The sequence below is a fragment of the Eleutherodactylus coqui genome, chromosome 7 (genome assembly GCF_035609145.1).
Source record: "Eleutherodactylus coqui strain aEleCoq1 chromosome 7, aEleCoq1.hap1, whole genome shotgun sequence".
Classification (NCBI taxonomy): Eukaryota; Metazoa; Chordata; class Amphibia; order Anura; family Eleutherodactylidae; genus Eleutherodactylus; species Eleutherodactylus coqui.
This window is the reverse complement of record NC_089843.1, coordinates 56515157-56542660: the sequence shown is the minus strand read 5'-3', so window position 1 is coordinate 56542660 and position 27504 is coordinate 56515157. Positions and strand designations below refer to the sequence as shown.

At 45.6% G+C, this 27504-nt stretch overlaps 1 protein-coding gene across 1 annotated transcript; it reads left to right on the top strand.

Moving 5' to 3' along the window:
• The first annotated feature begins 758 nt into the window (after positions 1-758).
• Positions 759-27142, top strand: NOP14 (NOP14 nucleolar protein). Its single transcript, XM_066573063.1, has 18 exons — positions 759-1020; positions 3847-3981; positions 5135-5276; positions 6618-6760; positions 6956-7087; positions 8566-8688; positions 8879-9007; positions 10633-10951; positions 13571-13701; positions 14853-14938; positions 16037-16172; positions 16292-16393; positions 16487-16640; positions 21118-21277; positions 21587-21734; positions 24260-24381; positions 25054-25209; positions 26736-27142. The coding sequence occupies exons 1-18, from the start codon at positions 829-831 to the stop codon at positions 26836-26838; spliced, it is 2613 nt and encodes an 870-aa protein (XP_066429160.1). The 5' UTR covers positions 759-828; the 3' UTR covers positions 26839-27142.
• Positions 27143-27504: the final 362 nt, after the last annotated feature.

Here is a 27504-nt window from a genome sequence, read left to right as displayed (position 1 = left end):
GGAGCACAGATGGGGTATTATTATTTGTAGGGCCACAGAAGATGCACTAGTATTATGGGGGCCACAAAGGGAGCACTATTACTACGGCGGGGTACTGAGAATAGTGGCAGGATGGCCAGAGTGTGCAGAGATGAGCAGTGGCTGGAAAACGTCTTCATGGTAGCCTTGGCCAAGATAGAGAAGAAAAACGCCCAATGCCAGGGGAGTCGGCACTTGTGATTGCTGGAGGTATCTGCACTGTAATCACTATCACTGTATAGAGCTGCTTATTTACAGGCATGCTATTACTGAGGGGGACACTGAGAAGCATTATTACGATGATGGAACATAAACGGCATGGCTTAATGTAAAAGGGGTGTGGCCTAATACCAATTTGGCGCGGCGTGTTAGAGGCGTCCCTCTTTTTTCTTTTCAGAATTATAAAACTATGCGAACAGCAAAGTGTGAATCCGACCTGACGCCTTACTAGCCCCCTTGCTTAAAACGTAAGACTACCTTAGCCCTATAGCCTGAAAAGTCTTGCCCAACCCCCTTCCTCCAAGGAACAGAGACCAAGCATCTTCTAAACCAGACCACCAGACACCGGTGTGTGACAAGACCCCAACCGGCACAGTTTGAGGAGGAACATCCTCTTAAAAAAAAAACAACCCAGAGGCAATGGAAATCGATCTTCTAACGTAAAGCGAGGACGTGACACAGACGCAAAACTACAGCGCTGAACAACTTGGCGCCAAGGAACCCGGAAGTAGACGTGACGTCAGTGGAGCGCGACTTCCGGTCGTGGGATCACACGTGTGTGCGGCGCTTGTGGCTGCTGTCACCACCGTGATGGGGAAGAACAAGCAGACCGGGAAGAAGCCTCCGGCAGGAGCCGCGGGGCGGGTCAGCAAAGCCCGCAATGAGGTCCGCAACAATCCGTTCGAAGTGAAGATCAATAAGCAGAAGTTCACCGTCCTGGGCAGGAAGACCAAGCACGATGTGGGGCTGCCCGGTGTGTCCAGATCCAAAGCCATCAAGAAGGTGATTAGTAGTGGCATGGGTTTACATACAGGTGTTCAGTTATTTGTGAAGGACTACAACTCCCAGCAGGATCTGTGACTCTCATAAATGTAAAGGGGTTGTCTGGGAGTCTTCCAGTTTAGGTCATCAGTAGTTGCTCAGCAGGGGTCTATCGCTCCAGATCCCCGCCGATCGCTGGACCTGCTGTCGGTGTGCACAGCGCTTAAAGCAGATAGCAGTGTCCGTCTTGGTAGTGGTCACATTTGGTAATGCAGACACAGCTGCTATTGAGTACAATGCAATACTAACCATGCCTGCAGCAGTGTTGATAGCGCTATCTGCTTCCAGCATTGTCCGCACACCTGCGGACCAGCTGATCAGTGGGAACCGCAAGCAGCAGACCCCGGGTGATCAACTGCTGCTGACCTTTCCTGAGGATAGGTCAATGGGGAAAAGTCCCAGGCAACCCCTTTAAAGTGGTATGATCACCATTAGAGTGCCTTTAGACGGAATGATTATCGTCAAATGAGCAAAAGTGAATGATCAGTCTAAACACAGCCAATGGGTGAATGACAAATTATGATCGTTCGCTTTTCATTCAGCGTTCATTTTCTGCACGCATAAAAATCATGGCTCATTCAATCACACTCCTCACTTATACAGCGAATGTGAATGACTGATTCTTCAGCTTACTGCTGCACCCGGCCCTGAGATGTGTCTGGAATTCCAGGTACTGGTGATGCCAGGGGTTTGCATATCGTTGGCATTTATGTTTCTCTCTTAAAGTAATCAATGCTTTTAGTGTGAAAAGGATTGTCTCCACTTTTGATAAACCCCCAAATTCTAAGGCTACATTCATACGAGTGAGAATCTTGCACAAGTTTTGTACGTTGCAAGCCACAAAACTCGCGTGAATATGAACGCCATTCTGGTATTATTGTATCTTGACGCCACCGAAAACTAGGGGTTTGACAGGGCTTGCATGTGTCACACCCCAGCTCCCGATTGGGTCAATGTTGGAAGGTCCTAGCAGCGTGTAGATTGCTTTTTGCCTGCCCTGCAGGCTTAGGCTGAGGGTTAGTTTTCTTGTTAGCAGCATTTACAGCTACAGATGTAATGCTATGTTACTGCTAATGTAAGGCTAACAAGAAAACTGTCCCTCACCCTAAGCCTGCAGGGAAGAGAAAAAAACAATCCATACGCTGCAGCCATCATTGTGACCGGAGCAGCCGCCCCCTGTTGCATGTGGAGCCTCTGTCCCGGCCGCTGCCTCTGTGCTGCGTCCCGGCAGCCGGCTGTCAGGTCAGTGCCGGACGCCGCCTCTGTGGATGGTGAACGCCGCTCCCGTTGCATCTGGAGCCTGCGTCCCGGCAGCCACCTGTCATGTACACGGCGGCCGCCACCTCTGTGCTGCGTGACCGCTGCTCACAGCTCCCAATGCTGCCGCAGGACGGCACTTCGCTCATGAAGGGCGGGGGGCAGTGCTTGTCGGCCGCCGAGGCTAAAGTCTCTTCATGGCGCTTTGCACTCCCTGCTGCCGAGCCCTGCGCTTCATCACTGAGGCGGGTTCCTCTTCTGGGGCACCCGCGGGGAAGCCCCTTGCAGCTGCTACGGTGAACAGTGTATGCCTTCGGATTAAATCCTTACTGGCCTTCCCAGACCTTATGCCTTCGGATTAAATCCTTACTGGCCTTCCCAGACCTTATGCCTTCGGATTAAATCCTTACTGGCCTTCCCAGACCTTCAGCCCAACCCGCTCTGCAGCCAATCACCTACAGGGGGCATCACCCCCCTTTCAGTCTTGCCTCCACCAGGACTTCCTGGTGGCGTCAAGATACAATAATACCTGCCATACTTCTGAATGGAGTCATACACATTAGCGATTACCCCCACCCTCTCACTGCGATGCTGCCAGGTAAAAAATTTCTGCATGTTCTATCTTTTTTTTTGCATACCTGGTAATGCATCGTCCATTGTTTTCAATGGGACAGTCCAACACATTACATGCTGTGCGAAGTGCCCGCGGGAGAAATGTGATGCTTCCCATTGAAGTCAATGGGAGAAGCGTGCTGCTCCTCCGATGTGAAACAAGCATCGGAGGATTGGAATTTAACAGAAGTATTGCGAGACCTTTTTGCATGAAAACCGCCTCGCATCTGTGGGTGAAACGCACATTGACAAGTACGATATCGGGCCGTGTTTCTCGGCGCGATATTGTACTCACCTGTGTGAAGGTAGCCTTAAAGTTGAAGATAAACTGATTGGTCACAGCGCTCAGCCAATCAGAGGCAGTGCTTTCAGGGTGCGGGATTTTCAATCCTCGGCCAGAAGAGTGCGCCGGAGATGACAGCACTACTAAGGTGACATCTTCTTCTTCTTCTTTTTTTTTTTTTTTTTTTTCTTCACAGTTCTGGATTATTTTGGGGGTAGGGCTTATATTTCAACACCCCCTCCCGAAAATCCTAGTTGCGGGGAGCCCCCTGTCACTGCTGTCACAGCATCACAATCCTCTCTCATTGATTTTAATGGGGTTGGCGCTGCTGCTGCCGGCCCCATTGGTGACAATGGGTGAGATCGCAAAAAGAATAGACCTGCCGCGATTTGTAGAGATCACAGGATAGCAAGCGTCACAAGATCGCAGATGTGACTTTAGCTATAGGGAACCATAGGATTCATAATCTGGCGATCTCTCGCAGAATTGCAACGCAGAGAAAACACACGATTCCAACCCCACTGTGAAGCCACCCTGACACAGAGGCTTCGTTAGCGGCCTCCATGACAGATTCCATAGTTATTGGCAGGAAGAAAAATGCTGCATGCAACTCGACTTTTCCTTTTTATTTGCAGCGTAAGGATACTCTTCTTAGAGAATACCAGCAAAGGGGAAAGTCCAACGTGTTCAGCGACAAACGATTTGGAGAATATGACACCAAGTTGACTCCCGAAGAGAAGATGATGAAGAGATTTTCCATGGAACGGCAGGTTAGAAGTTTGGGTACAATCATGGTGTTGTGGTTATCCAGTTATAGAAGTCTCAACTGTACTGCTGTGTAATAAGTATATAGGTGTAGCAGAGCTGAAGTTGTCATTTTGATGTCAAACTCTGGTTTTCTGTGATATTGCCTATTACTTTAAGCTATATGGAAAACCAAATATGGCATATTGTGAAACGGTTGATCAGATGGTAAACTTGACTCTGCTACATCTGAAACTTGGCTGTTTATTTCCTTCTATCAGTTTTACTACATGTTGACACATTTTTAAATTTATGAATGAGCATGCTGCATAAAATAGATAAATAAAAATAAATAAATCTTGTTATTTGTATAGCACCAACTTATTCCGCAGCACTTTCAGGTAATTTATTTATTGCCCCCCAGCAAGCTGGGTACTCATTTTACCGACCTAGGAAGCATGGAAGGCTGAGTCAGTCTTACGCCTCCTTCCCACGAACGGATTTCCGCCGCGTAATTTGCGGCGGAAATCCGCTGCGTTGCCTGCAGCTATTAGGTTCTATTGAACCTAATAGCTCAGGGCTCACGGTGCGGAATTCTGCACCGTGAATTCACCCGTCCTCACCCGCGGCATGCTCTATTTGCCGCGGGTGTACGCGCGGACGGCTTCCATTGCAGTCAATGGAAGCCGTCCGTTCACGCTATCTTCCGCTGTAGTACGGCGGAAGATAGCGTGAAACCGCTTTCCTGCCCGCCGCGTCATATGACGCGGCCGGCCGCATCGTGTGACGCGGTGGGCGTGTCACATGACGTGGCAGAGGTGGGCAGGGAAGCGTCATGCGGGAGCGAGGACGCCGGATACGCAGGTAACTTGGGGGTCTCTGGGGGGCACCGTGACGGGCTCCACCCCGGGAATTCCGTGGCGGAGCCCGTCACGGCCGTGTGCAGCCGGCCTTAAGCCGGCTACCTGAACCATGCAGGGATTGAACTCACAACCTTCAGTATAACTGCTGCCTTAACACTCTGCGCCACGCGAGGCTCAAACTCAAAATTGGATGTTCAGATATTCCCATCGGGGTGCGAACATGCATGAAAATGTATTTGCCATGGGTTGTAGCAGTTATACTAGCGTTACTGACGGTATTTATTTGTTTGTTTTTCTTCTTTTTTTTTTTTTTTAGAAAGTCACTGATAAGAAAACGATGTATAATCTGAACGAGGAGGAGGAGCTCACTCACTACGGCCAGTCGCTGGCAGCACTCGAACAGATGAATGATGCTGTGGACAGTGATAGTGACACAGAGGAACGTGGAGCCTTGTCAGGTGTGATGATATGAAGTCTTGTGTCCCTTTAACTCAGGACGACAGTCGTCTAAACGATTGCATGAGCGCTGACGTCACCGATAAGGTCGTTGGCACTCTTGCAGAGCGTTTAGACTGACAGACTTCACCGCTGGATTGCGGGCTTGCTCAGAGCTTCACCTTCTATGGGAAGCGCTGAGTGGGGAGCGTTTACACGGAATGAGAAGCCAGTTTTTAAGCTGACTTCCAGTTGGTGATAACGAACTGTGAACTAATAGTAAACGCCTTTTTGGCATTTACATTGAACGATTATCCCTCTATTTTATTCCTTTTGAATGAATTTTTAACGATAATTGTCCTATGTAAATGGCCCATAAAGTTTCGGTAGCGTGACGCAATCCTCATCACTCTCTGGGAACACGTGTGAAGCTCTGTAGATACATGATTTTTAAACATTTGTTCAATATCTCACTATTATAAGAAAAAAATACATGGGTGCTGTCCATTTCTATTGTACAATAACTGGAGGCCAGAGAATTTGTATTGGTGAAGTGGGATAATTCTTTAATGGGCTTTAACCCTTGCCGTAAATGTATGCCAAAAAAAAGCAGCAAAGACCAACTATGCGGTAAATGCAAGCAATTTTGTTTCACGAAAATGTTGCATATTTCACAGACCGGTACTGCATACGTCCGTGTGAGTGAGCCCTCAGTCCTGCACTGTACAAGCTCTCATCTCTGAGATCTTACAATGGACTAACTGGTTGCCAACGTTGTAGAGTTGTCTCCCAAAGGCAATCTCTTATTAAAAAGAAGATGGCTTCTCCAATTCCCCGTGATTGTCGGGAGACATTTCCTTTGTACTGTAGCTCCCCTGGCCACTACAGCTTAACATTTCCACCAAATTTGCTTACAGACTGACCATTGAGGCTTGAAACTTTGCTTTGTATCACTGGAGTAACAGAAGTTTGCGATAATTTAATATACCCTGTGTGTCATCCTGCTCCCTAGTCAAAGGAAACCTATCATGCAGTCTAACCTGCCCTCGCTGAGGGAAGCAGAAACTAGTGACAGACATGCTGATTCCAGTGATGTCACTTATTGGGCAATTGTGTAGTTTTCTTGCACTTCCATATCCAATTGTAGGCACCCTGCATGACAGTTGTGGTTCTCAGTTTTACTGCTAGGGAATTATTCTCTTGATTTCACAATAGTGTGTCTTGCTAGCTGGGAATCGTAGCATTCATGACCATTGTTCATATACCTTTAATGTTTGTGCTGAGACAACCCCTTTAACAATGGCAGTTGACTTCCAGCTTGCAACTAGATAGCTGGTTTCATTACATTTCATGCTGTTTTCCAGCGGAATTAACGGCTGCACACTTTGGGGGTGGTGGATTGCTGAGAAGGAAAGCCGCCGCGGAACAGCAAGATGAGGAACCTGAAAAACCGAAAACACGGAAAGAGCTTATTGAAGAGATGATCGCCAAATCTAAGATAGAAAAGGTATGTGATTGGATTGATGTAATCTTCATGGGTGTGTATGGGTCTATGGATGTCATAGGGGGTCTCTGCCTTCTTGACAATGGCTCCAGAACGGGAGACCTGCTATGGAGGAGAAACCCCCGTTACTGGTGGATTCAAGTACAATATCCAGTGTAGTCACATCTAACTCTTCCACCTTCTTTGTGTTGTTAAAAGAGAGAACGACAAAGTCAAAAAGAGAAGGCGCTGGAGCTGACGGAAAAACTTGACAGTGACTGGAAGGCGATACAGGGGTTGTTATCTCACAAGACTCCGAAATCTGAGAAGGTAGAGCCTGAGAAGCCAAAGGTAAGACTACTATAGAGTTCTTGAAGAATATGAACATTGGAAAAGGATACTGCAGAGATCTGTGATTTTACTTTTTTTCTGCTATTCTGCTGTAAAAGACCATTGAGCATAAATGGTGCATCCTTAAAGGGCATTTTCAATAATATTTTTTTCTAATTTCTAAACTATTGACGACCTATTCTCAGAATAGGTCTTCAATCGTTGATTGTCGGGGACCTGCCCATGCGATCATCGGAGACCTCTTGCAATCAGCTGTGTGCTGGGTTGTTGTCAAACTCCATGGAGCTGGAATCTGATGGCTCCATACGCATGTTAGTGACCTGGGTTGGTATTGCAGGCACTATTCTCATTGAATTTAATGCAATACAAACCTAGACTGCTGTAATGTGTACAACTGACAGCGGTCCCTAGAGGTGGAGCTCCGTCCACCAATCAATAGTTCATAAGTGGACAACTCTTATAACTTCTTTTCCCTGCCCCTAATAGCATTTTATTTGCTTGCTGTGGTGCTGGAGTACCTTGGGATGTCACTAGGTCTTCTGGCGCTGGTGACATCCTGTAAACGGTCACATGGGCTGTTTAGGGGACAACACCAATAACTTCCTGTTTCATGGCCACTTTTTGACTGCAGTGGGCATGTGACTTACATCCAAAGTAAATGGACCTGCTGGAGGGCAGAAACGGCTCTGGTTGGGGCTCAGTTAATTTTATTTTTTTTTTATTTTGCGACTTTTAGAGAAACCCTTTAAAGCCACATGTTCACCCTTAAATATGTTAGGGCCAATAGCTATAAAGTCGGCCACTTTTTGCCTTCATAGTCCCTCCCCCCCCCCCCCCCTCCCTTTTGTAATAGGTGTTCAAATATAAAATGTGGTTAGCTAATGGATGCTGACTACAAATGGTCTCGTTCGTAGTCAGGTTTTATCAGGAGCCCTCAACCTTCCCATTACTTGCACAGTTTTCTTTAGCAATTGCTCCTATAGCTGCATCTTCTTTCGGATGTCACACAGCAGGCTTCAGTGACTGAAAAGAACCATCTCTGCAGCAGAAGGGAGGACTTGAGCCTTGAGTGGTGAGAGGGGATGGGTAGAGATGGCTCTAGGCTGCCTGTCCACGGGCATTGCGGTTTCCCAGGAGCAGGAGCCTGAAGCCGGATCTCCGCGGTCAGCCTATCTGACAGATAAGCTGACTGCGGAGAATCGCGACAATTCGCAGCATGCTGTGAATTGCCGTCCACGAGCGGAGAATCTCTATGATTCTCCGCTTGTGGACAGGGGGGCAGCGCTTTCCATAGCAACGCTATGGAAAGCGTGCATTGTGTTCCCTGCAGCCGGATTATCGCCACGGGGAATGCAGTGAACATTCGCCCGTGGACAGGAGCCCTATGTGTAGGAGCAGATTTCCTGACATATGCCAGTATGCAGGCATCATCATGTATACACTGCCCTTGTTTTATCATGTTGCCTTGTTTTTCCCAGCCGGACGATTATGATATGATGGTCCGTCAGCTTGTCTTTGACATAAAAGCTAAGCCATCTGACAAGATGAAATCTGAAGAGGAGATTGCTAAAGAAGAACAGGAGAGACTTCAGAAACTAGAGGTATTACCATTGGCTATCGCAGGATTTTGAAATGTTTTGAGAATCTATAGAGGTTTCTTCCTTCCATACTTATTGGTTAGATTTGCTGTCAGTATTTGATTTGTAAGGATTTTCTTTTGCTTTAATGCAAATTGTCTTTGCGAGTGGTTTGGCCCTTTTCTTGGGATTCAGTTCTTTGTTCTTGTTCCAGGCTGAACGTCTTCGCCGCATGAATGGAGAGAATGTTAAAAGCAAAAAGAAGCCCAAACACCTATCTGCCGATGATTTGATGGATGGGTTCATACTGGATAAAGACGATCGCCTGATGCTGTCCTATAAGGTATGTTTGAGTTGTTGCAAAGAGGACTGGTCTCTTTCCAAACAGAGGCGCAGCAGGAGCTTTACAGATAAGAGCTATATAAAGCAAACCTAAGTCTGCGTGGCTGTTTTCTAAAAGTGCGCTGTTTCTTAACCCCTTAATGACCACCGATACGCCTTTTGACGGCCTGTATCGGCAGTCCATGTATTAAGAGAGATCGCGGGGCGACTTTTCTTCATACCGTGTAGGCGTCAGCTGTTTATTACAGTGCGGCTGATCAGTGCTGTTAACCCTTTAAATGCCGCTGTCAATTCTGACAGTGGCATTTTAAATCCCCTGAGCGATGTTCAGGGGTCCCATACGGCCCGCCCGTGATGAGATCGGACGGAGCTGTGCTGGTGTCATGGCAGCCGGGGGCCTTCTGAAAGGCCCCAGTGCTGCCATAGCAGACTGCCTATCAAGCCGTCCCCGTGGGTGGCTTGATAGGCTGCCTGGCAGATTGCAGTATGATATAATGCTATAGCATTACATCATACTGCAGGAGTGCTCAAAGCACCGCAAGTTGTGGTCCCCTAGGGGGGCTTATAAAAAAAGTTAAAAAGATCAATAAAGTTTTACTAATTGGGAGAAAAAAATGAATTAATTACTTTTGCCATATCTATAATCAAAAAAATATAAATCATGAAACAAAAATACATATTTGGTATCACTGCATCCGTAAAATTCTGATTTATCAAAGTAGCACATTATTTACCCTGCATGGTGAACGTCGTCCGAAAAAATTAAAAAAAAAGATAACGCCAGAAATGCACTTTTTCGGTCACCCTATCTCCCAGAAAAAATAAATACTCGTATGTATTCCCAAATGGTACCAACGTAAACTACAGCATGTCTCGCAAAAATTTAGCCCTCGCACAACTACGTTGACGGAAAAATAAGTTATTGCGTGCAGAAGATGGCGGCAGAAAATTATTTAAAAAAAAAATGTCTTTGAAAAAAAATAAATAAAAGTAGTACAGTAAAAAAAAACCAAAACTATACAAGTTTGGTATCGTAGTAATTGTACTGACCCGTAGAATAAAGTTATGTCATCTTTGTTGCAGTTTGTGGGCCGTAGAAACAAGATGCAACAAAAGATGGTGGAATGTCTTTTTTTTTTTTCCCCCATTTTACTCGACTTAGAATGTTTTACCATGTTTTACTAATGTCATAGAACCTGTTGGCATCAATAAGAAAGATGAATAAAAGGGTTTCCAGAACTTTTGCTGTTGATGGTCAATCCTCAGAGTAGGTCATCAACAGTTGATCAGTGGGGGTCTGTCACAGTAAGTCCCTGCTGACATTGGGCTAGCTGTCATTGTGAACAAAGCTGGAAGCAGACCGCTCTGTCAATCGTGCAGCAGTCCAGTTTGGTAATGCAGACACAGCTTCCATTGAAATCAATGCATTACAAAGCTGTCTGCTTCCGGCTGTGTCTGCAATGACCGCAGGTCCAGCGACCAGCTGATTGGCGGGGATCCCAAGTGGTGGATTGTCGCCGATTTAATTATTGACCTATCAGGTCATCAGTAGTAAAATCGCAGACAACCGCTCTAACAAATTTTGCTACTGACATTATTTCCACCTATACTTTGTATCCTCGATAGGATGGGAAGATGAACCTTCCTGAATCAGAAGAGATTGAGCTGAAGACTGGAGGAAATGATGAAGATGCTGCTGCAGTAGTCCATGAGGACAGTAATGACGCAGAAGAGGGTAGTGATGCCGGAGATGATGAAGATAATGAGGATGCTGAAGGAAGTGATGAAGAGGAGGAAAGTAATGCTTCTGACAACCACTCAGACCTGGATTCGAATGGAGACAGCGAGGAAGATGAAGTGCTGGCTAAAGTAACAAAGAAAAGCAAAAAGACCATAAAGAAGCAACCTAAGGAGGACAGTTCTCAGCTGCCATTCACATTTGATGGTGAGTTTCTAATATGGAATATATGAAGTTTTTCATAGCTTTGTCTTGACATTTTTTTTCCTTTCCAGGACTTTGTCATCTTCATAGTGCAGGGTATTATAGTAGTTGGTGCTGTAAACCTGTTATACACTTATTTTGTTAGCATGACCTGTACAGGGTGATCCGAAAAGTAAAGCTGATTTCTTCCTACTTGAAGTGACCTACAACAGCCAGAAGGACATGAAAAGATGGAACTCTACACCGATTTAGTCCACCTTACAGATGTTCGATGTTGGCGCTGTTGGTGACACTAGACGACCTAAAACTATGCCTCTCTGCTTCAGTGGAATCAATAGCTGAGGATATGCCTGGACGTGATTTGGCAGAATTGGATGACCAACTTGACATCTGTCATGTCACCAACGGCGCCCACATTGAACATCTTTAAGCCACCAAAGGTTAAGATGTGAAGAGTTCTTCTGTCTTGTTGGGTCAGTTTGGCTGTTGAACGTCACTTCTTCATGTAGGCATAAGTCAGTTTTGCTCTTGCATCATTCTCTTTGAAGCACCCTGTATACGGGCTAGAATAGTGACCAGCAGCCATAAATGCGCTCAGAGCAGTTGTCGCTTCCCTTCCTCTACTTCATGTAAAGTGCGATACAAGGAGGCTACAATGAGCACAAGAGGAAGCTCCATATAGAAGATGAAATTTGTGTCCGAGGGTGCTAAAAATATTGTAAATGACCAAGTATGCAAATGGTACAGAATGAAGATTATTGGTGATTGCTCCACCTCATAGCAGAACTAGAATAGCCATTGAATAACGCGGTTTTACTTCCTAAGATCAGTGACAATCAAGCATATTCTGACCACATTTATGCATCAGTGACGGGTGTTTTAACCTGAACTTCCAGCATCATAAATTCCTATGATGCTTAGATTTTAAGTCAGGTGACCTGCGGTCAGGGGAAACCCACCCATATTATGGGTGGAACATGCTTGTCTGTCACCAGCCTTGGTAGCATAAATATTAGTATCGGGAAACCCTTACTAATGCTTGGCAGATGGCAGAATTCCTGAAATGCTATAGTTAATTTTCTTCCTCTTTCACGAGTGCTTTGAAAACATGGGATATGATTGTGCTGCAATTCCTACATACCCCTAATTACAATGTCTGGTGATTGCGGACTCCTGAATTTGTAAGACGAGTTACATCATCATGATGAAGAACAATTACATTTATGTGTTCCATTGAACTTGTAAGGGACCTTTCTTGCGTATCGGGCCATCACAAAAACAAGTTCATAGCTTATGGTATGGGGAACGTTTTTTACTTTTGGATGTCTTAATTAGCAGAGCAAAGAAACCTGCCATGTTATGTCTCTATGTCAGAAACGCTATCTTTTCTCCTTAGGGAGAGCACCTAGACGGTGAGTGAGGAGACTCAAAAGGCCATTCATGCTCCTCTGGGTAATATGCAAATAAGGGAGATGGAATAATACCTCCACAGTGCCGCCTATTGGAAGGCAGCATTCCTTCAAGCCAAAGTTAGACTCTTTATACAAGCCTTGTAACAATGACTGGAAATTAAAAGCAAAGCCAGACTCCATGTACAGGCAGGGTATTTACCCTTCACTCAACACTGATGAAGGGCAAATACTCTGAAACAGCTGTCTGTACATGGAGTCTGGCTTTGCTTTTAATTTCCAGTCATTGTTACGAGGCTTGTATAAAGAGTCTAACTTTGACTTGAAGGAATGCTGCCTTCCAATAGGTGGCACTGTGAAGGTATTATTCCATCTCTTATTTGCATGCTCTGTCTGGCTGTGGACTCGGGGCAGGTCCATAAAATGCGCATCTTTTCTGTTAGGTATAAAATAAATGCTCTGGGGCAAAACCGTCTAACTTGAAAACCCGAAGGAAGACATTTTACACTATATAAGTCAATGATAGTTGTACATTAAGGTGCCAATAAGCTACACATTTGACATAACTGGACTTAAGTTGTCAGTTTCTTTGTAAATAGCCTACAATACTTTAATATGTTTCGGCAACTTAAAGTGGTTTTCAGAGTAGCCCTAACATTGATGGCAGTGGAGGGACGCATAGCATATTAAAAAACAAACCACAGTAGTTGCCACCTGCTGCATTCTGCTTCCCTGCCTCTCCGGTCTTCTATTTACTTTGGTGGTAGTGGTCACATGGGCTGTTTACCCAACATGTCCACTGCAGCCACTAGGAGGCAGGATAAGAAAGTCATCAGTGACATCCTGTAGTCCTGCCTCGGGGCTTCTAAATTAAACGCCCACAGGACAGGTTTGTGGGACATTACCAGGTCTGGTGACCTCGCCTGTCAGATGTTGAAGTGGTTGTCCGTTGCCACGATGAGTATAATCTTGTATAGCTTTGGGCATTGGGGGCCTAAAACTACATATAATTTAAAAAAAATACCAAAAAACTCAGAAAACCTCTTTTAAAATTCCTTTAATACTGGTACTCAATTCTCATTGTAAATATGAATGCAGGAAAAAAAAAGCATGGTAAGGTGCTGGCATATAACATTATTGACACTTGTTGTCTATTACAAGGCTTACAATAAAATCTTGATCTTCTGCTTTTGTATTTGCGTTTGTGATTTAGTTCCCGAGTCGTATGAGGATTTCGAGTCTCTTCTAAACGAGAAGCCTACTGAGCAGCAGGTCATCATCCTGGAGAGAATTCAGAAGTGTAATCATCCAAGTCTGGCACAGGGGAACAAGGCTAAGCTAGAGGTGAGAAGCTGTCACGAATGTCTGCTTCTTAAAGGGGATGCCCAAAATTGGAAAAACATGGTGGCTTTATATAATGCGGATGGACAGGACACACACACTAAATTGTTTTCAATGGAGTCGCGGCTGCTGCTGGCGGCTCCATTGAAGACAATGGTCTGACAGCTCCCTGAATTGATTTTCATGGAAGGGCTTTACATTTAAGCCCTTCCCTGAAAAACAATAATTTTAGTGTTTAAAAAAAACAACTTACCTTTTCGCCGCTGCTGTGACCCCCACGGGGATGCAGAACACATCTGCCGCATGCAGATGTTTTCTTCATCCCCGCTTGTAAAAAGAATTCCCTGCTGCTGCACCTGCCACATCTGTGACAGATGCAGCAGAGGAATTCTCCAATTCTCTACAGCAGTTGTCACACATGTCAGCTGCGGTAGAGGATCCTGCTGCCAGCTCCCTGTCATTGGATTACAGGGAAGGGCTTTAAATAAAAAAAAAAATTACATACACTCCTCCCTTCAGCTGCCGGGGCTCAGCCACGTCTTCTAACTGCTGTCCCTGGCTCTGTAGTGCTGATCTATTAGCAGGTGGGAATTTAAAATCCCCGCCTACTGAAGGAGCGCCTCAGCCAATCACAGGCAGCTCTCGTCTGTCATTCAATCAGTTTTTTTACACTACTTTTACTGGTTTTTCGGGGAAGGGCTTGTATTTAAAGCCCTTCCCTGAAATCCAATGACAGGGAGCCGGCAGCAACCATTGAAAAATGCTCAAGGCTCCCATTGACTTCAATGGGGTTCGTTACTCGAAATGAGCTCTCGAGCATTTTGGTGCTCGCTCAACTCTAATCCTAATCTTTCCACATACAATGCCAGACATTGCAGTGATTGGGATGGGCAGGGGGTTTTCTGAGGCTACACTGGGAACAGGTAAATGGAAGTGCACAAGCCAAATTGATCTGTTTTATGACAGAACCGAGCAGCACTAAATGGACCTCGTTAATTATAATTGAGCGTCTGGCACTTTCCCGGATGAAATGGCACTGCAAACTGTGCTATAAAGTCCAGGATTTTTGTGGGAATCTGCGCTGCAGGCTCCAAACGGAACCTCCTATGCTGATGTGAATGAAGACTTAAAGATATCATACCATCTGTTCCCAGAAACTCTTTGGTTTTCTTCTGGATTACATCATGAAACTGGCTGCACAGGAAACCCCCGATCTTAGAACTGTTGACAAGATGATCATGTAAGTAGTCTTTTTACTACCGAATTTCTGCGGGAGTGATTGACTGTATAATGTCATGCACAGAACTTCTCCCTAGGGGCAGCAATAGGCAGTCAAGATTTTGTACAAGTGTGAGTGCGGGGAGGGCAAGGACATAATTCTGGATCCTTATCAGGTATAGAAATTAATTGATGCTGCAGCTTTGGGAAAGGGGCTGAATTTTCCAGTTAAGTTATTAAAGGGATTGCTCCACTTCTAAAGGCCCATTTAGACACAACGATTATAGCTCAAAAGCCGTCTTGAGCGATAATCGTTGTGTGTAACTGTACTGACATCATGCAGTTTTCTTTATCCGGTCACTCATCGTCTTTCAGGACGATGAGCCTTATCAGGGATTCACAGCGGGATACAGCTGATTGTATTGTTTCAGCTGTATCCCGCTCCCTGATAACAGGTGGAGTATGAAGAACAGAGCGGTCCAGCTCTGTTCTCCATACCCGGAATAGCGTGCTCAGCTGTATAACAGCCGGGCGCACCGAGCAGAGAACATCTGGATGCAGAAGACAAGCGAGGACACCCCACTTGTCTTCTGTGTCCTCCGCTCCGAGTGCTCGGCTGTATAACAGCCGGGCGCTCGGTCCGGGGGAACAGCTGTATGCAGAAGACAAGCGGTGACGCCCCGCTTGTCTTCTGCATCCTCCGTTTGCAGCGCAAGGTGATCGCTCATCTTGAGCAATCATCTTGGGCTGCAAATGACACAAAGATGATCGCTCAAAAGTCGCTTGAGCGACATCTTTTGAGCGATTATCGTTGTCTTAATGGGCCTTAACTGTTTTGCAGAAGATGGAAGTAGACAGCTCCCTACATTGTGCATTGGTCTCGGTTGGTACTGCAGGCTGCGTCCCATTCACTTTAATAGTACTCATTCTGCAGTACCAATTTGGGCCACTGCTTAATGTATGGAGCTGTCTGATTTCTGCAGCAATATAGCTAGAAGTGGGACAACCCTTTAAATCACTTTATTTGTACTAAATAGGCTATTTCTGCTCTGATTTTAAAAATAAATTCATGGAAACCCTTTAATTTAATTCCTAAATCATCTATTTTCTCGTATTGCAGACCCCTGTACAACTTGTGCCAGATGTTTCCAGAAGCAGCAGCTGACTGTGTTAGAGAAGCTTTACAGGATATTGCTCGCATCGTGAATGAAGCGGTTGAATCTAAAGGCCGGGCTGCCTATCCAGCATTACATGTGGTGTGTGTATAGTCTTATTTTTTGGCCAACTGCAGCTTAGTCTGTCTAACCCATAGTCATTAGTTCTGTAATGCCAGACTGTCTCAATGCCCTGATTCCTTATGGTCTTCTGCTTTTAGCTCTTGCACTTTAAGATTACGGGAATGTTATTCCCTACGTCTGACTTCTGGCACCCGGTGGTTACTCCAGCCTTCACTGTGATGAGCCAGTTGCTGACAAAGGTGAGAGACCAGGCCTGTAATAAGGCTATATCATTACACTTCCAGGTCCCAGTCATGTGCTCTGCAATAACCAGTCTTCTCTCTTGGTTCCAGTGTCCTGTGGCCTCCCTAGAAGATGTCGCTGCTGGGCTTTTCCTTGGTTGCGTGTTCTTGGAGTTTGTGTCCTTGTCAAAGAGGTTTATACCGGAGCTAATAAACTTCCTTCTGGGAATTCTTCACTTGGCCACGCCGCGCAAAGCTTCTGTGGGTACGTGTTCAGTCGGGGAGATGTATATATTTTTTCAGTTCCTCCTCACCATTTTCAAAATATGCTTGCTGTTGATGAATAAGAACATTTCTTTACGTTCAGAGGCAGCAAACTTGTACATAGCTAGACCTCTCAGCTGAGAAGTGGATACAATTCTATCCCATATAGACAATGCACTGTAAGCTAAACAGCCTAGACGCCAGACTGATACATTGTAGCAAACTACTTGATAGTTATACAGCTACTGATATCTATTTCCCATATTAAAGCGACCCTCTGGACACACAAAGATGGCCGCACGACTTCTCTGACTACCTGGTGCACACTGTGCATCAGTATGCATGGGTAGTCCAAGACACTACATGTTGCTTTTGTGGGTAGCATTGGTTAATCAAGGCAGGTGTGGTGTCTAATGGCCCGTTTACACGTAACGATTGTTGCGCAAACTTCATTAAAACGAATGACCATGTGCAATAATCATTACGTCTACACGCAAAGCCATTGTGCACTATTCGTTTACTTTTCGTTTGTCACCCAGTTTCAGCCTGCATAAAAATTCGCGTTGGTTCGCTCACTTCTCGCCGCGTCTAAACGCTCTTTGCTCAGTGTTTGACATAGAATATGAAGCACTGAGCGATGATCTGCCTGCTTAAGCGTTCTGCATGAGCGCTAACAACTAGCGGTGATGTCACTTGCTCGTTTAGATAATGGTCGTCCCGTGTAAATAGGGCATTGGACTAATGCTGCATACTAATGTACGTTATGCATCAGGTAGTCGGAGAAGCTGTGCAGCCATCTTTATTTGTTCAGGCCTGGAGGGTCGCTTTAACCACAACAGTCGTGCTATATTCTTTAGTGGCTGGCTGTGTTTATTGCTAGGTGGTCTGGATTTGTTGGCTTACCATTCCCTGCTTGTGCAGAGGCTCTATCTTAAGTCGGCAATGTTTCGAGTAGCCTACCGGACTTTATTTTCATCACTTTTAGTAGACCGTGGCGGTATTAAGTGTATTTCATCCTTGTAGTATTAAGCCTTAGCAGACTCGCTGCATAGTACAATAAACATTCATTCGTATTGGCCTCACCTCAGACTGAATGGCAGCTAAACTCATCTCATTCCTGCTGGAAGACGCCTAGGGAAGAGATTTCGAGAGTTATGACTTTTATGCAGAATTTCTTTTGCACTTATAGTTAATAAAATGAAAAAAGGAAAACCATGCAAATACGTCCGTCTGCAGACTTATGGGCTATTTATTTTCCTTCTTGACACAATGCTTCTACAGGAGATAACTTTATGGCATAGTGTCTGAATAAGGGCATGTTCCCACTTTGTGGATTCTCCACAGGTTTCATCCCCTTAACTGAAGGAGTGAAATCTGCAGTTACAATCTGTAGCATTAATTGACATTCTGCAGAGTTACAAATATGCAGCATTGGTCAATTTATGCTGTGGATTTTCTCTGCAGTCTGTGGAACTTCCCCACTGCTTGTACCGTAAATGCTGTGGATTTTCAGTGAAAAATCCACAGCGTTTCCCATGTGTGGACATACACCCTAAGGCTGGATTCTGACGAACGTATAGTGGCTGGGTTTTCACGCCGAGCCGATATACGGTGTCCTCATCTGCAGGGGGGGGTGGAAGAGACAGGAGCAGGAACTAAGCTCCCGGCCCCTCTCTGCCTCCTCTCCGCCCCTCTGCACTATTTGCAATGGGGAGAGGCGGGACGGGGCTAATTCTCGGAACTTAGCCACGCCCCCGTCACACCTCCTTTCATTGCAAATAGTGCAGAGGGGCAGAGAGGGGGTGGAGAGGAGGCAGAGGGGGCGGGAGCTCAGTTCCTGCTCCTGGCTCTTCCATCCCCCACCCCCCACCCCTCCCGCACATGAGGACACCGTATATCGGCTCGGCGTGAAAACAGAGCCGATATACGGTCGTCTGAATCCAGCCTAAGGGAAATGCATGTGTGTCTATATGAAATGAGCTGAGGGCAGCCTGTAAACACATCAGAGTGGAGATCTGGAGCCGGAAGAGATGAGTATTACCTGGTTTAATATTTTGGGGCACAGGGAAGCTAGTTTTAACAAAAAAAAATTGAACAAACTTTTTTAGTTCAGCATAATTCACAAAAAGTCTTAAAAATTTGGAGGCTGGTACATACTAGTGCTCGTACGTCCCATGAATAGATGGGTAATTGCTTCATAACACAATTGAAACAATGACTAAATACAGATAGTCCCCGACTTGCGAACATTCGACTTACGAATTTCGCTAGATACGAACTATCTGTCCTGCACAGTATGATCTTATGCTATGGCATTACATCATACAGTGCAGGGACCGGACAAGCTTCTATCAAGCCTGATAGAAGCCTGTCCGGTCACATCGCGGTTGCTGGGCAGCCAGGGGCCTTCTGAAAGGCCCCAGAGCTGACTATGCAGAGCGCCTAGCAAGCCGTGCGCTCTATGGGCGCTCTGCATAGGCAGCCCTGGGGCCTTTCAGGAGGTCCCCGGCTGCCTAGCAACCACACAGCGTCCCATGATCTCATCGTGGGACGCTGTACGGGCCCCCTGAACGTCGGGTGCCGGCTGTTTCTTACAGCGGGCACCCGGCGGCAGCAGTTCCGACGAGCCGTGCCGCTCGTCAGAACTGTTAACACTTTAAATACCGCTGTCAGAGCGGTATTTAAAGTGTTAACAGTTCCGACAAGCGGCGCGGCTCGTCGGAACTGCTGCCGCCGGGTGCCCGCTGTAAGAACAGCCGGCACCCGACGTTGTATGGAGTGGGATCCACCCGCGATCCCGCTCCATACTACTACTTGTTCGACTTGCGAACAAAACGGACTTGCGAACGGGCTCCCGGAACGGAACCTGTTCGCAAGTCGGGGAGTAACTGTAACTAGAGACCCATTGCAGTCATAGAAATATATTCTTTATTAAATTCAAAGGGAGTCCATTAAAATTAACAGTCCATGTAGAAGGATCAGGAAAATGTGCAGGCACCTGCAATGTTAATTGTGAATGGGCTGCGGGTCGGACGTCCTCCGTTGACTTCAGTGGAGGCCGTTCACAGCAAAATAGAGCAAACTGCTCTTTTTTTTCTCCGCTAGTGGAATACGCAATCCGTGTTTGCGAATGTGAAGGAAAAGGCAATTTAAATTTTTTTTTTAAACATTTTAATGCATATCCTTTGCTGCAGATCCTCCGTGCGGATGCCAACTGCTGATTCTGCAACTCAAATACGCCCGTGTGAGACAGACCTAAAGACCTCATTGGTTATCTTTAGGTTTCTGGGTCAAGAATATATCTTATCTGTTGAGCACAAAGGCGAAAGCCATGCATGTTACATCTACATTGGCCGAATCTCCTAATTCACTGGGATGATCATGGAATGCCACATATGCTGGGATTCTCCCCCCGCGAGCGGAAAATTATAGGTAATTTCCATCAGTGGGCAGGGGAGATTCGTTTAACCTGGCATGTCTATGGACGGACATTGCTGCTGAATTCGCGGTGGGTGTCTTACCGCGAATTCCACAGCGATAATCCGTCCATGGGCATTAGCTCTTATGAAAGTTTTAAAATGTCTTATAAATATATGTTCTAAGCCCCAATTTATCAAAAACATTGATAACTAGGATGTAGAAACAGCAATAGAAAATCAGTTATTGCCTCTCCTCTCCATTAGACTAATGGCCCTTTTACACAAGACAGTTATTGTTCGGAATCATTCAGATTCTCCCGGGGAATTCTGAGTGATGATCGTTCAGTTTCTGTATGCCGAAAACTGAAGGACGTGACGCTCAGTGTAAATGGCAGTCCTTTACTTCTGAACGACTGTCTGCTTAATGTAAATGGAGGCAGGCGCTGGGAGAGCGCTCCACCTCCATGCTAGCCACTGTGTAACAGCACAAGAGTGAGCATTACTGTGTACCCACTTACCCGACAGCTCGTCACATCTAAAAGGACCATTAGTATCCTTAGGCTGCTTCTTTAAGACTGTTAGTTGGGATGAATCTGTGCGGCACTATGCACATGCTCAGTAGTGAAGCCAGATGAAGAAGGTGCTGGGCAGTGGCCATCCTGCATTTATCTCAGAACTGGAAGGCCGTATTAAGGCAAGTTTAACCCTTTCCAATTCACTGCCTGATGTTTAAAGACATTCTGATTGAAGGCTGCACAGCTCCGATGTCGGAAGACGTCCGGCAAGGTATTCTTACTGTCTATTACTGGCCACTCTGTCAGCATGTCACATACCGCAGTACTGGCTCTAGACAGCAGATGGCGCAATGGTATAATGGCAGAAAGAGAAATCTCCCTAGAAAACCCTGAATCCAAAATTGGATTGCAAAGGGTTAAAACATACCTAAACTATCAATAAACTTTGCAGAAATCAGTAGTCCAGTGTATGTTCCCTTCAAGGAGTAGGAGGTTTGGCTCACCGACTCCACAGCCCTGCTCACAGTACGTTTTATCTTGACAGATTACGTTGTGGTTCCTCCATTTAAACTCCATGGGAAGTCTTCTGAGCTACTATTGATTGATAGTACGGAGGATTCTGCATCGTGGGTGAAGAAGAATCTGCCACTGACAGCAATCAATGGTCTGGACACTGAAGATAAAACTGAGATCAATCATTTTAAGTGAGTATCTTTGAAAGCATGTGTTCCTTTGATTTCCCAGTAATAAGGATAGTAGAACGGTGACATTACTCATTTCAGTCATCTGTTGTTCTTCCATTAAAACGTTAGCCCCATGACTAGTGCTTTTAATATACAGGGTTTGTCATCTGGGCAGATCTTAAAGGGGTTGTCTAGTTTGGGAAAACCCTTTTGTGTTCTACTCTATTCTAGAACTTTGTGAGTTTCTTGTTTGCACTTCATGTGTTGTAAACCGAAGAGCCTTTATAAACCAGCTGATCCCATAGTACTTTATGCATTGCTCCTGTGTAGGCTAACGTGCATTTCGCTGAGTTTGGACCTGATAAAAAGATGTGTGGACAACTATGGCACTTTACCATCTTTTCGAGAGATTTTCAGCCCAATAGAGAAGATTATCCGCGAACATCTGCCACGAAACATGTATCCTGAGACAATCCAGGTAAACCATTATCCCTTGCTGGCCATAGTCTTGGTTATAGAATTAAAGGGGTTTTCTTACCAATGACATTTATCCAGTAGTCACAGGATAGGGGGTTAAATGTCTGATTGATGCAGTTCTGACTCCCAGCAATCCCAATCTGTGTGCCCTGAATCCTTCATGAGAATGGAGCGGTGGTCCACATGCATGAATGCCGCTCCATTCACTTCTATGGGACGAATGGAGGTTGCCAAGTGCATCGATCGCCCTCCATCCCATAGACGTGAATGGAGTCATGTTCGATTTAATTTTCAATGGGACTGCCGGCGATAGCGGAGCACTTGTACTCTATTTCCGTCATCCCCCATTTAAATGAATGCAGAGGCGCTGTGCATGTGCAACTGCCGCTCTGTTCAATCTCTTCCATGAAGTATTCTGAGCCTGAAGTACTATGTGTCCAAACTTTAGCGCCATCATTACTGTTTACATACAGAATTGAAGGTGTTTTATCAAGATATAAAGTTATCCTCTACCTATGGGCTATGTAATAACATTATGATTACTGCTGGTCCTCAGCCGATTGGCAGACTGGGGATCTCTAAAGTCACCACATGAATGGAGTGGAGATCAGTGGGAGCGCTGGAGATTGACAAGGACTTGTACTCACGCGGCACATAGGGGACTTCGGAACCATGTTTTCCCACTTGTCAGACCACACCCAATCGTGAAGTTATCCCATATATTGTCAATAGGGGTTAACTATATCTTGGCACAACCAACTTAAGCTACATCAAAAGTTAAGTAACATTATAGATACTTGACTGATCCTTGAGTTACGGCCAGTGTCATAGCACAGCGCTGCTTTCACAATTCTCTTAGCTTCAGACCTGAAGTCTCCCAACATACCCTGTTTGTCCAGTGTCTACACAGGACCTGCCTGATTTTTGCTCGCTTTGAAGTGCAGTACTTACATTAACCCCTTCCTGCCCCAGGGCGTAAATGTGCGTTAGGTGGGAAGCAGTTCCTCTGGATGGCGCTAGCTTAGAAGCTCGCCCCACGCAATCTGCATTGGAAGCCGACTGTGACTGAAAGCGCACTTTCCGCTACAATAGCAGGGATCAGTGAGAAAACCTATCCCTGTTGTTAATCCCTTTTATGCCATGATCAATGTTGATCACAGCATGTAAAGGGTTCACAGAGGAAGGGGCACTCCCTCTGTGACATCACTGGCCCTCCACCATGTAATCGCGGGTTGCCATGGCTTGTGATCGCTGGCGATAATGCATTGCAGTACACAAGTATTGCAGTGTATTATCAATTCACTCATAGGATCACAGGTTCAAGTCCCCTACAAGGACATAAAAGATGTACAGTATAACAAAAAAGACCCTTTACCTAATTTGTTTAAAAAGTAAAAATTTATAAACCCATGTTTGGTATCGTCACACTCATAACGACCTGGACAACAAATCGAACACCCTTTTAATCCTGCATGGCAAACTCCAATGAATGAATAAATGAAAAAAAAAGGAAAACCTAAAAAATATATTATTTTGGTATTATCGTAACATTACCAGCTAGCAGAAAAAAAAAAATCATAGTGTCACTTGTGCTGCATGGGGATAAAAAATGGCAGAGTTTGTTTTTTCTCCTCGTCTCCAAAAATAAAATGTAATAAAATGTATGCACTATATTATATGTACCCAAAAAATGGAACCAATAAAAACTACAGCACGACACAGAAAAAAAACCAAGCTCTCATACGGCTGTGTCAACGGAAAAATAAAATTATGGCTTTTGAAAAGTGGAGATTAAATTCTCCCCCCCCCCCCCCCCCCCCCCAAAAAAAATTTTTAAAAAATTGGCGTGTCCTAAGGCCTGAAATAGGCCATATCTAGAGATGAGCGAGTATGCTCGCTAAAGGCAATTGCTCGAGCGAGCATTGCCTTTAGCGAGTACCTGCCCGCTCAAGACGAAAGGTTCGGGTGCCGGCGCGGGGGAGCGGTGAGTAGCGGCAGTCAGCAGCAGAGAGGGGGGGGAAGAGAGATCTCCCCTCCGTTCTGCCCCGCTCTCCCCCGCAGCTCCCTGCCCGAACCTTTTTTCTCGAGCAGGCAGATACTCGCTAAAGGCAATGCTTGCTCGAGCAATTGCCTTTAGCGAGTATACTCGCTCATCTCTATCTCTAAAGGGTTATACAGCCATAAAGCCATCGGATGTAGAAAACTCTGATTGTCCAATGCGTTATGATTAAAGTATAGCTCAACTATGCCGGGATCTAAAGTGTTTCTGATAAGAGCAGAATAGTGAATTCAGCTCTGGAATACGTGGGCTATAACTCAACCGCTGAACATATAACACTGGAAAATGATCAAAGGATTGCAGTTAACGTGAGGGGCTCTGTAGCTGGGCCGTCATCCTGCGGTAGACTCGGCAGACATGGTGCACTGTGATTGCCCATCCTGACCACAGCCGCATGCTCTGAATATGTATTAGCTAGTCTTGGCATCTTCTATACTTCTAACAGGCCAGTATCTTCTCTGTTACAGGATTTGTGTAAGAAGATCTTAGAAAATATTGAGAAGCGCAGCAAGAAGCCTTATAGTCCTCTTGCCTTTGAGAAACAGATGCCCGTCCCATTGAAAATGTTCATTCCCAAAGTTATGCCTGTGTGAGTATCTCCAGCAAGTCTGCTGGCTTGTGGACCAGAATGTGAGGCTGTTGTTGGTGCAGAGCAGTAAGCTGTCGTTAAAATTTGAGCCTTTAGTAAGTCTTAAAGGGGTTGTCCCGCGGCAGCAAGTGGGTCTATACACTTCTGTATGGCCATATTAATGCACTTTGTAATGTACATTGTGCATTAATTATGAGCCATACAGAAGTTATCAAAAGTTTTTCACTTACCTGCTCCGTTGCTGGCGTCCTCGTCTCCATGGTGCCGACTAATTTTCGGCCTCTAATGGCCAAATTAGCCGCGCTTGCGCAGTCCGGGTCTTCTGCTGTCTTCAATGGGGCCGCTCGTGCAGAATGCCGGCTCCGTGTAGCTCCGCCCCGTCACGTGCCGATTCCAGCCAATCAGGAGGCTGGAATTGGCAATGGACCGCACAGAAGCCCTGCGGTCCACAGAGAGAGAGGATCCCGGCGGCCATCTTCAGCAGGTGAGTATGAAGACGCCGGACCGCCGGGATTCGGGTAAGTACTACCCAGTTTGTTTTTTTAACCCCTGCATCGGGGTTGTCTAGTGCCGAACAGGGGGGGGGGGGGGGGGGGGGGTTAAAAAAAAAAAAAAAACGTTTCGGCGCGGGACAACCCCTTTAATGTTGTTTGTGATGTCTTCTTCTGGCAGGCTGGAGTTCGGCAAGAAACAGGGATGTAACAAGGTGGAGCGTGAGCGTAAGAGACTGATCCACAAGCACAAGAGGGAGTTCAAGGGTGCCGTCCGAGAAATCCGTAGGGACAATCAGTTCCTGGCCAGAGAGAAGCTTTCAGAGACTATGCAGAGGTTAGTTGTGCTGCCCTGTTTTTGGTTGTGCAGCCATTTCCATGTGCGTTGTGGAAACACACATGGGATAACGGTCCCTCTACTGTTCCAAGAATATTAAAGGAGTTCCAGTTATAAACTATTGATGGGCTATACTCCAGATGGCTCATCAATAGTAATCGGCGGAGCGGGTTGTTGCCGTGGACCTCACCGATCAGCTGTTTTCTGCGCTTGTGTGCTCGTGCACTAAGCTGATTTCTGCTGGAAGCAGGCAGCTCCGTTCCCACTGCAGTGGGCTGACTTGGTATTGCACACTAAGTTCCCATTCATTTCAATAAAAACTTTGCCTGTAGTACCAATGCAGTGGGAAATTAGCTCAGTGCATGAGCGCATTGGCCTAGAGAAGGAACCTCAATAATCTACTATTAATGGCCTACAGTATACCGAGGATTGCCCATCGATGGTTTACAACTGTGGACAACCCTTTTAAGTCATACCGGCTTCACACAGGCGTCAAAATCGCACAAGAATTGTGCATGGCTGGACACACAAATCTGAGCCCCATTTTTTTATTAAATGGGTTCATAAACATTAGCAATGTTTTCCTGCATGGCACTGCGATGTGATGCTATGCAGGAAATAAATCGTAGCATGTTCTATCTTGCTGCGTGATCTCGCATTACAGCCCCATCAAAGGCCATGGGAGAATCTTTGCGATCCTCTGCTGCAGCTGTGACAGCCACGCTGGAGGATCCCTGCATCCCCAAAGTGATGCGAGGCTGTTGTACCATGAGAGCGCCTCGCATCTCTGGGGATTTCAAATGGTGGGGAGCGTGATATGGGGACTGGATTCATGGCCCCATATCGCACTCGTCCATGTGAAGTTAGCCTCAACAAGAACTTTCTTGACCATTAAAAAAAAACAGTATTGGGTCTTGGGGTTATTTTTCATAGTACACAGCTCAGCTTCTGCAAGAGTGGGCTTTATGTCAACCATTGATTGGTTGATTCATGGATGAGAAAAACCTTCATCATTTTCCAAAGGATGGTCTGCAGATATCTAGTATGGTCTACTCCAGCTGAGATGTGTATTATGTTGTTTTGCTGCTGCAGAGACCTAAAACTGTAATATACAGACTGCAGCTTCTGAAAAACCTCCTTTTTTTTAAATGAAGAGGAAGCATTACATATAAGTCAATAAATGGCTGGCCTAGGAGACAGAACAGCTTGTAACACATTAAAGCAAACCTCCGATCCTGAAAAAACAAAGCTGGCCACACCGCTTCTTTGACTACCTGATGCACACCATGTATTAGTATTCATTGGTAGTTTAAGACACTACATGCTGCTCTGACTGGCCAATACTGCTCACATGGACAGCACTGGTCAATGAAAGCAGATGTAGTGTCTTAAAGTAATGACCTACTAGTGCACATCAGGTAGTCTGAGAAGTGGTGTGGCCATCTTAGTTTCGCCAAGACTTGGAGGTTCACTTTAATTGTATCCCTTCTACCTTCTCAAACCAACCTCTTACCTTGTTACTCCAGGGATGCTGAGAGGAAGAGAAAGACCAAAGAACTCTACAACAGTTTGGCAATGCAGGAGGGTGAATGGAAAGCCTTGAAGAAGAGGAAAAGGAAGGGGAAGTAATAAGGACTGTGCATAGAAGGGACACCAGCTTCTGATACCTGTTGTCTATGTCTTATGGAGACAGACCGGTTCTTCTTTTCCGTGGAAACCATCCGTACGAAGATTTTCATCATTTCTATATTTTAAAATTGGACCCTGAGATCCCAAGCGAGTGCATAAAGTTACATTGTGTCCAGGAACCACAGCCATTCCTTGGAGGTTTTGACTTATCGAAGTAGTAATTTTTAAGTGTCTAGTGAAACAAATGTTTATTTCCACTTTATTTGTGGATTGCTTTGTAAATACAAACAAGATTGTATCTAGATTGTCTTATGTCTTTTTTTCCCCCATCATGCTTTGCAGTATTTTTAACTGCAAAAATAGTGGTCTGCAGCAATATAATGCCGAAATCTGGTGCTCTCCATTAAAGGGGTTGTGTGGTGTCAAATGAAACATTTGTGCCGGCTGGGCATGAGTTAAAATATAAAAATCAGACTCCCCTGTCTTGGGTCCCCAGGGGCACCACTAACTGGCTTCCTCTACCGCATCCTCTGCCCCCAGAAGTCAGGTGAGCACTGCGGCCAATCAAGGAGAAGGGAAGGGACTTGCCAACTTACTCCGCAGCGCTTTCAGGTAATTTTGTTTATTATAGCAAAGTTCTCATGCAAATACATAAAGCTAAAATAA

Bases quoted from the DNA above. Each gene is read 5' to 3' on its own strand.
- NOP14 (XM_066573063.1), top strand. From the start codon at position 829: ATGGGGAAGAACAAGCAGACCGGGAAGAAGCCTCCGGCAGGAGCCGCG. The intron at 16,641-21,117 runs GTACGTGTTCAG...TTATCTTGACAG, and splicing joins GCCGCGCAAAGCTTCTGTGG to ATTACGTTGTGGTTCCTCCA. The intron at 24,382-25,053 runs GTGAGTATCTCC...TTCTTCTGGCAG, and splicing joins ATTCCCAAAGTTATGCCTGT to GCTGGAGTTCGGCAAGAAAC.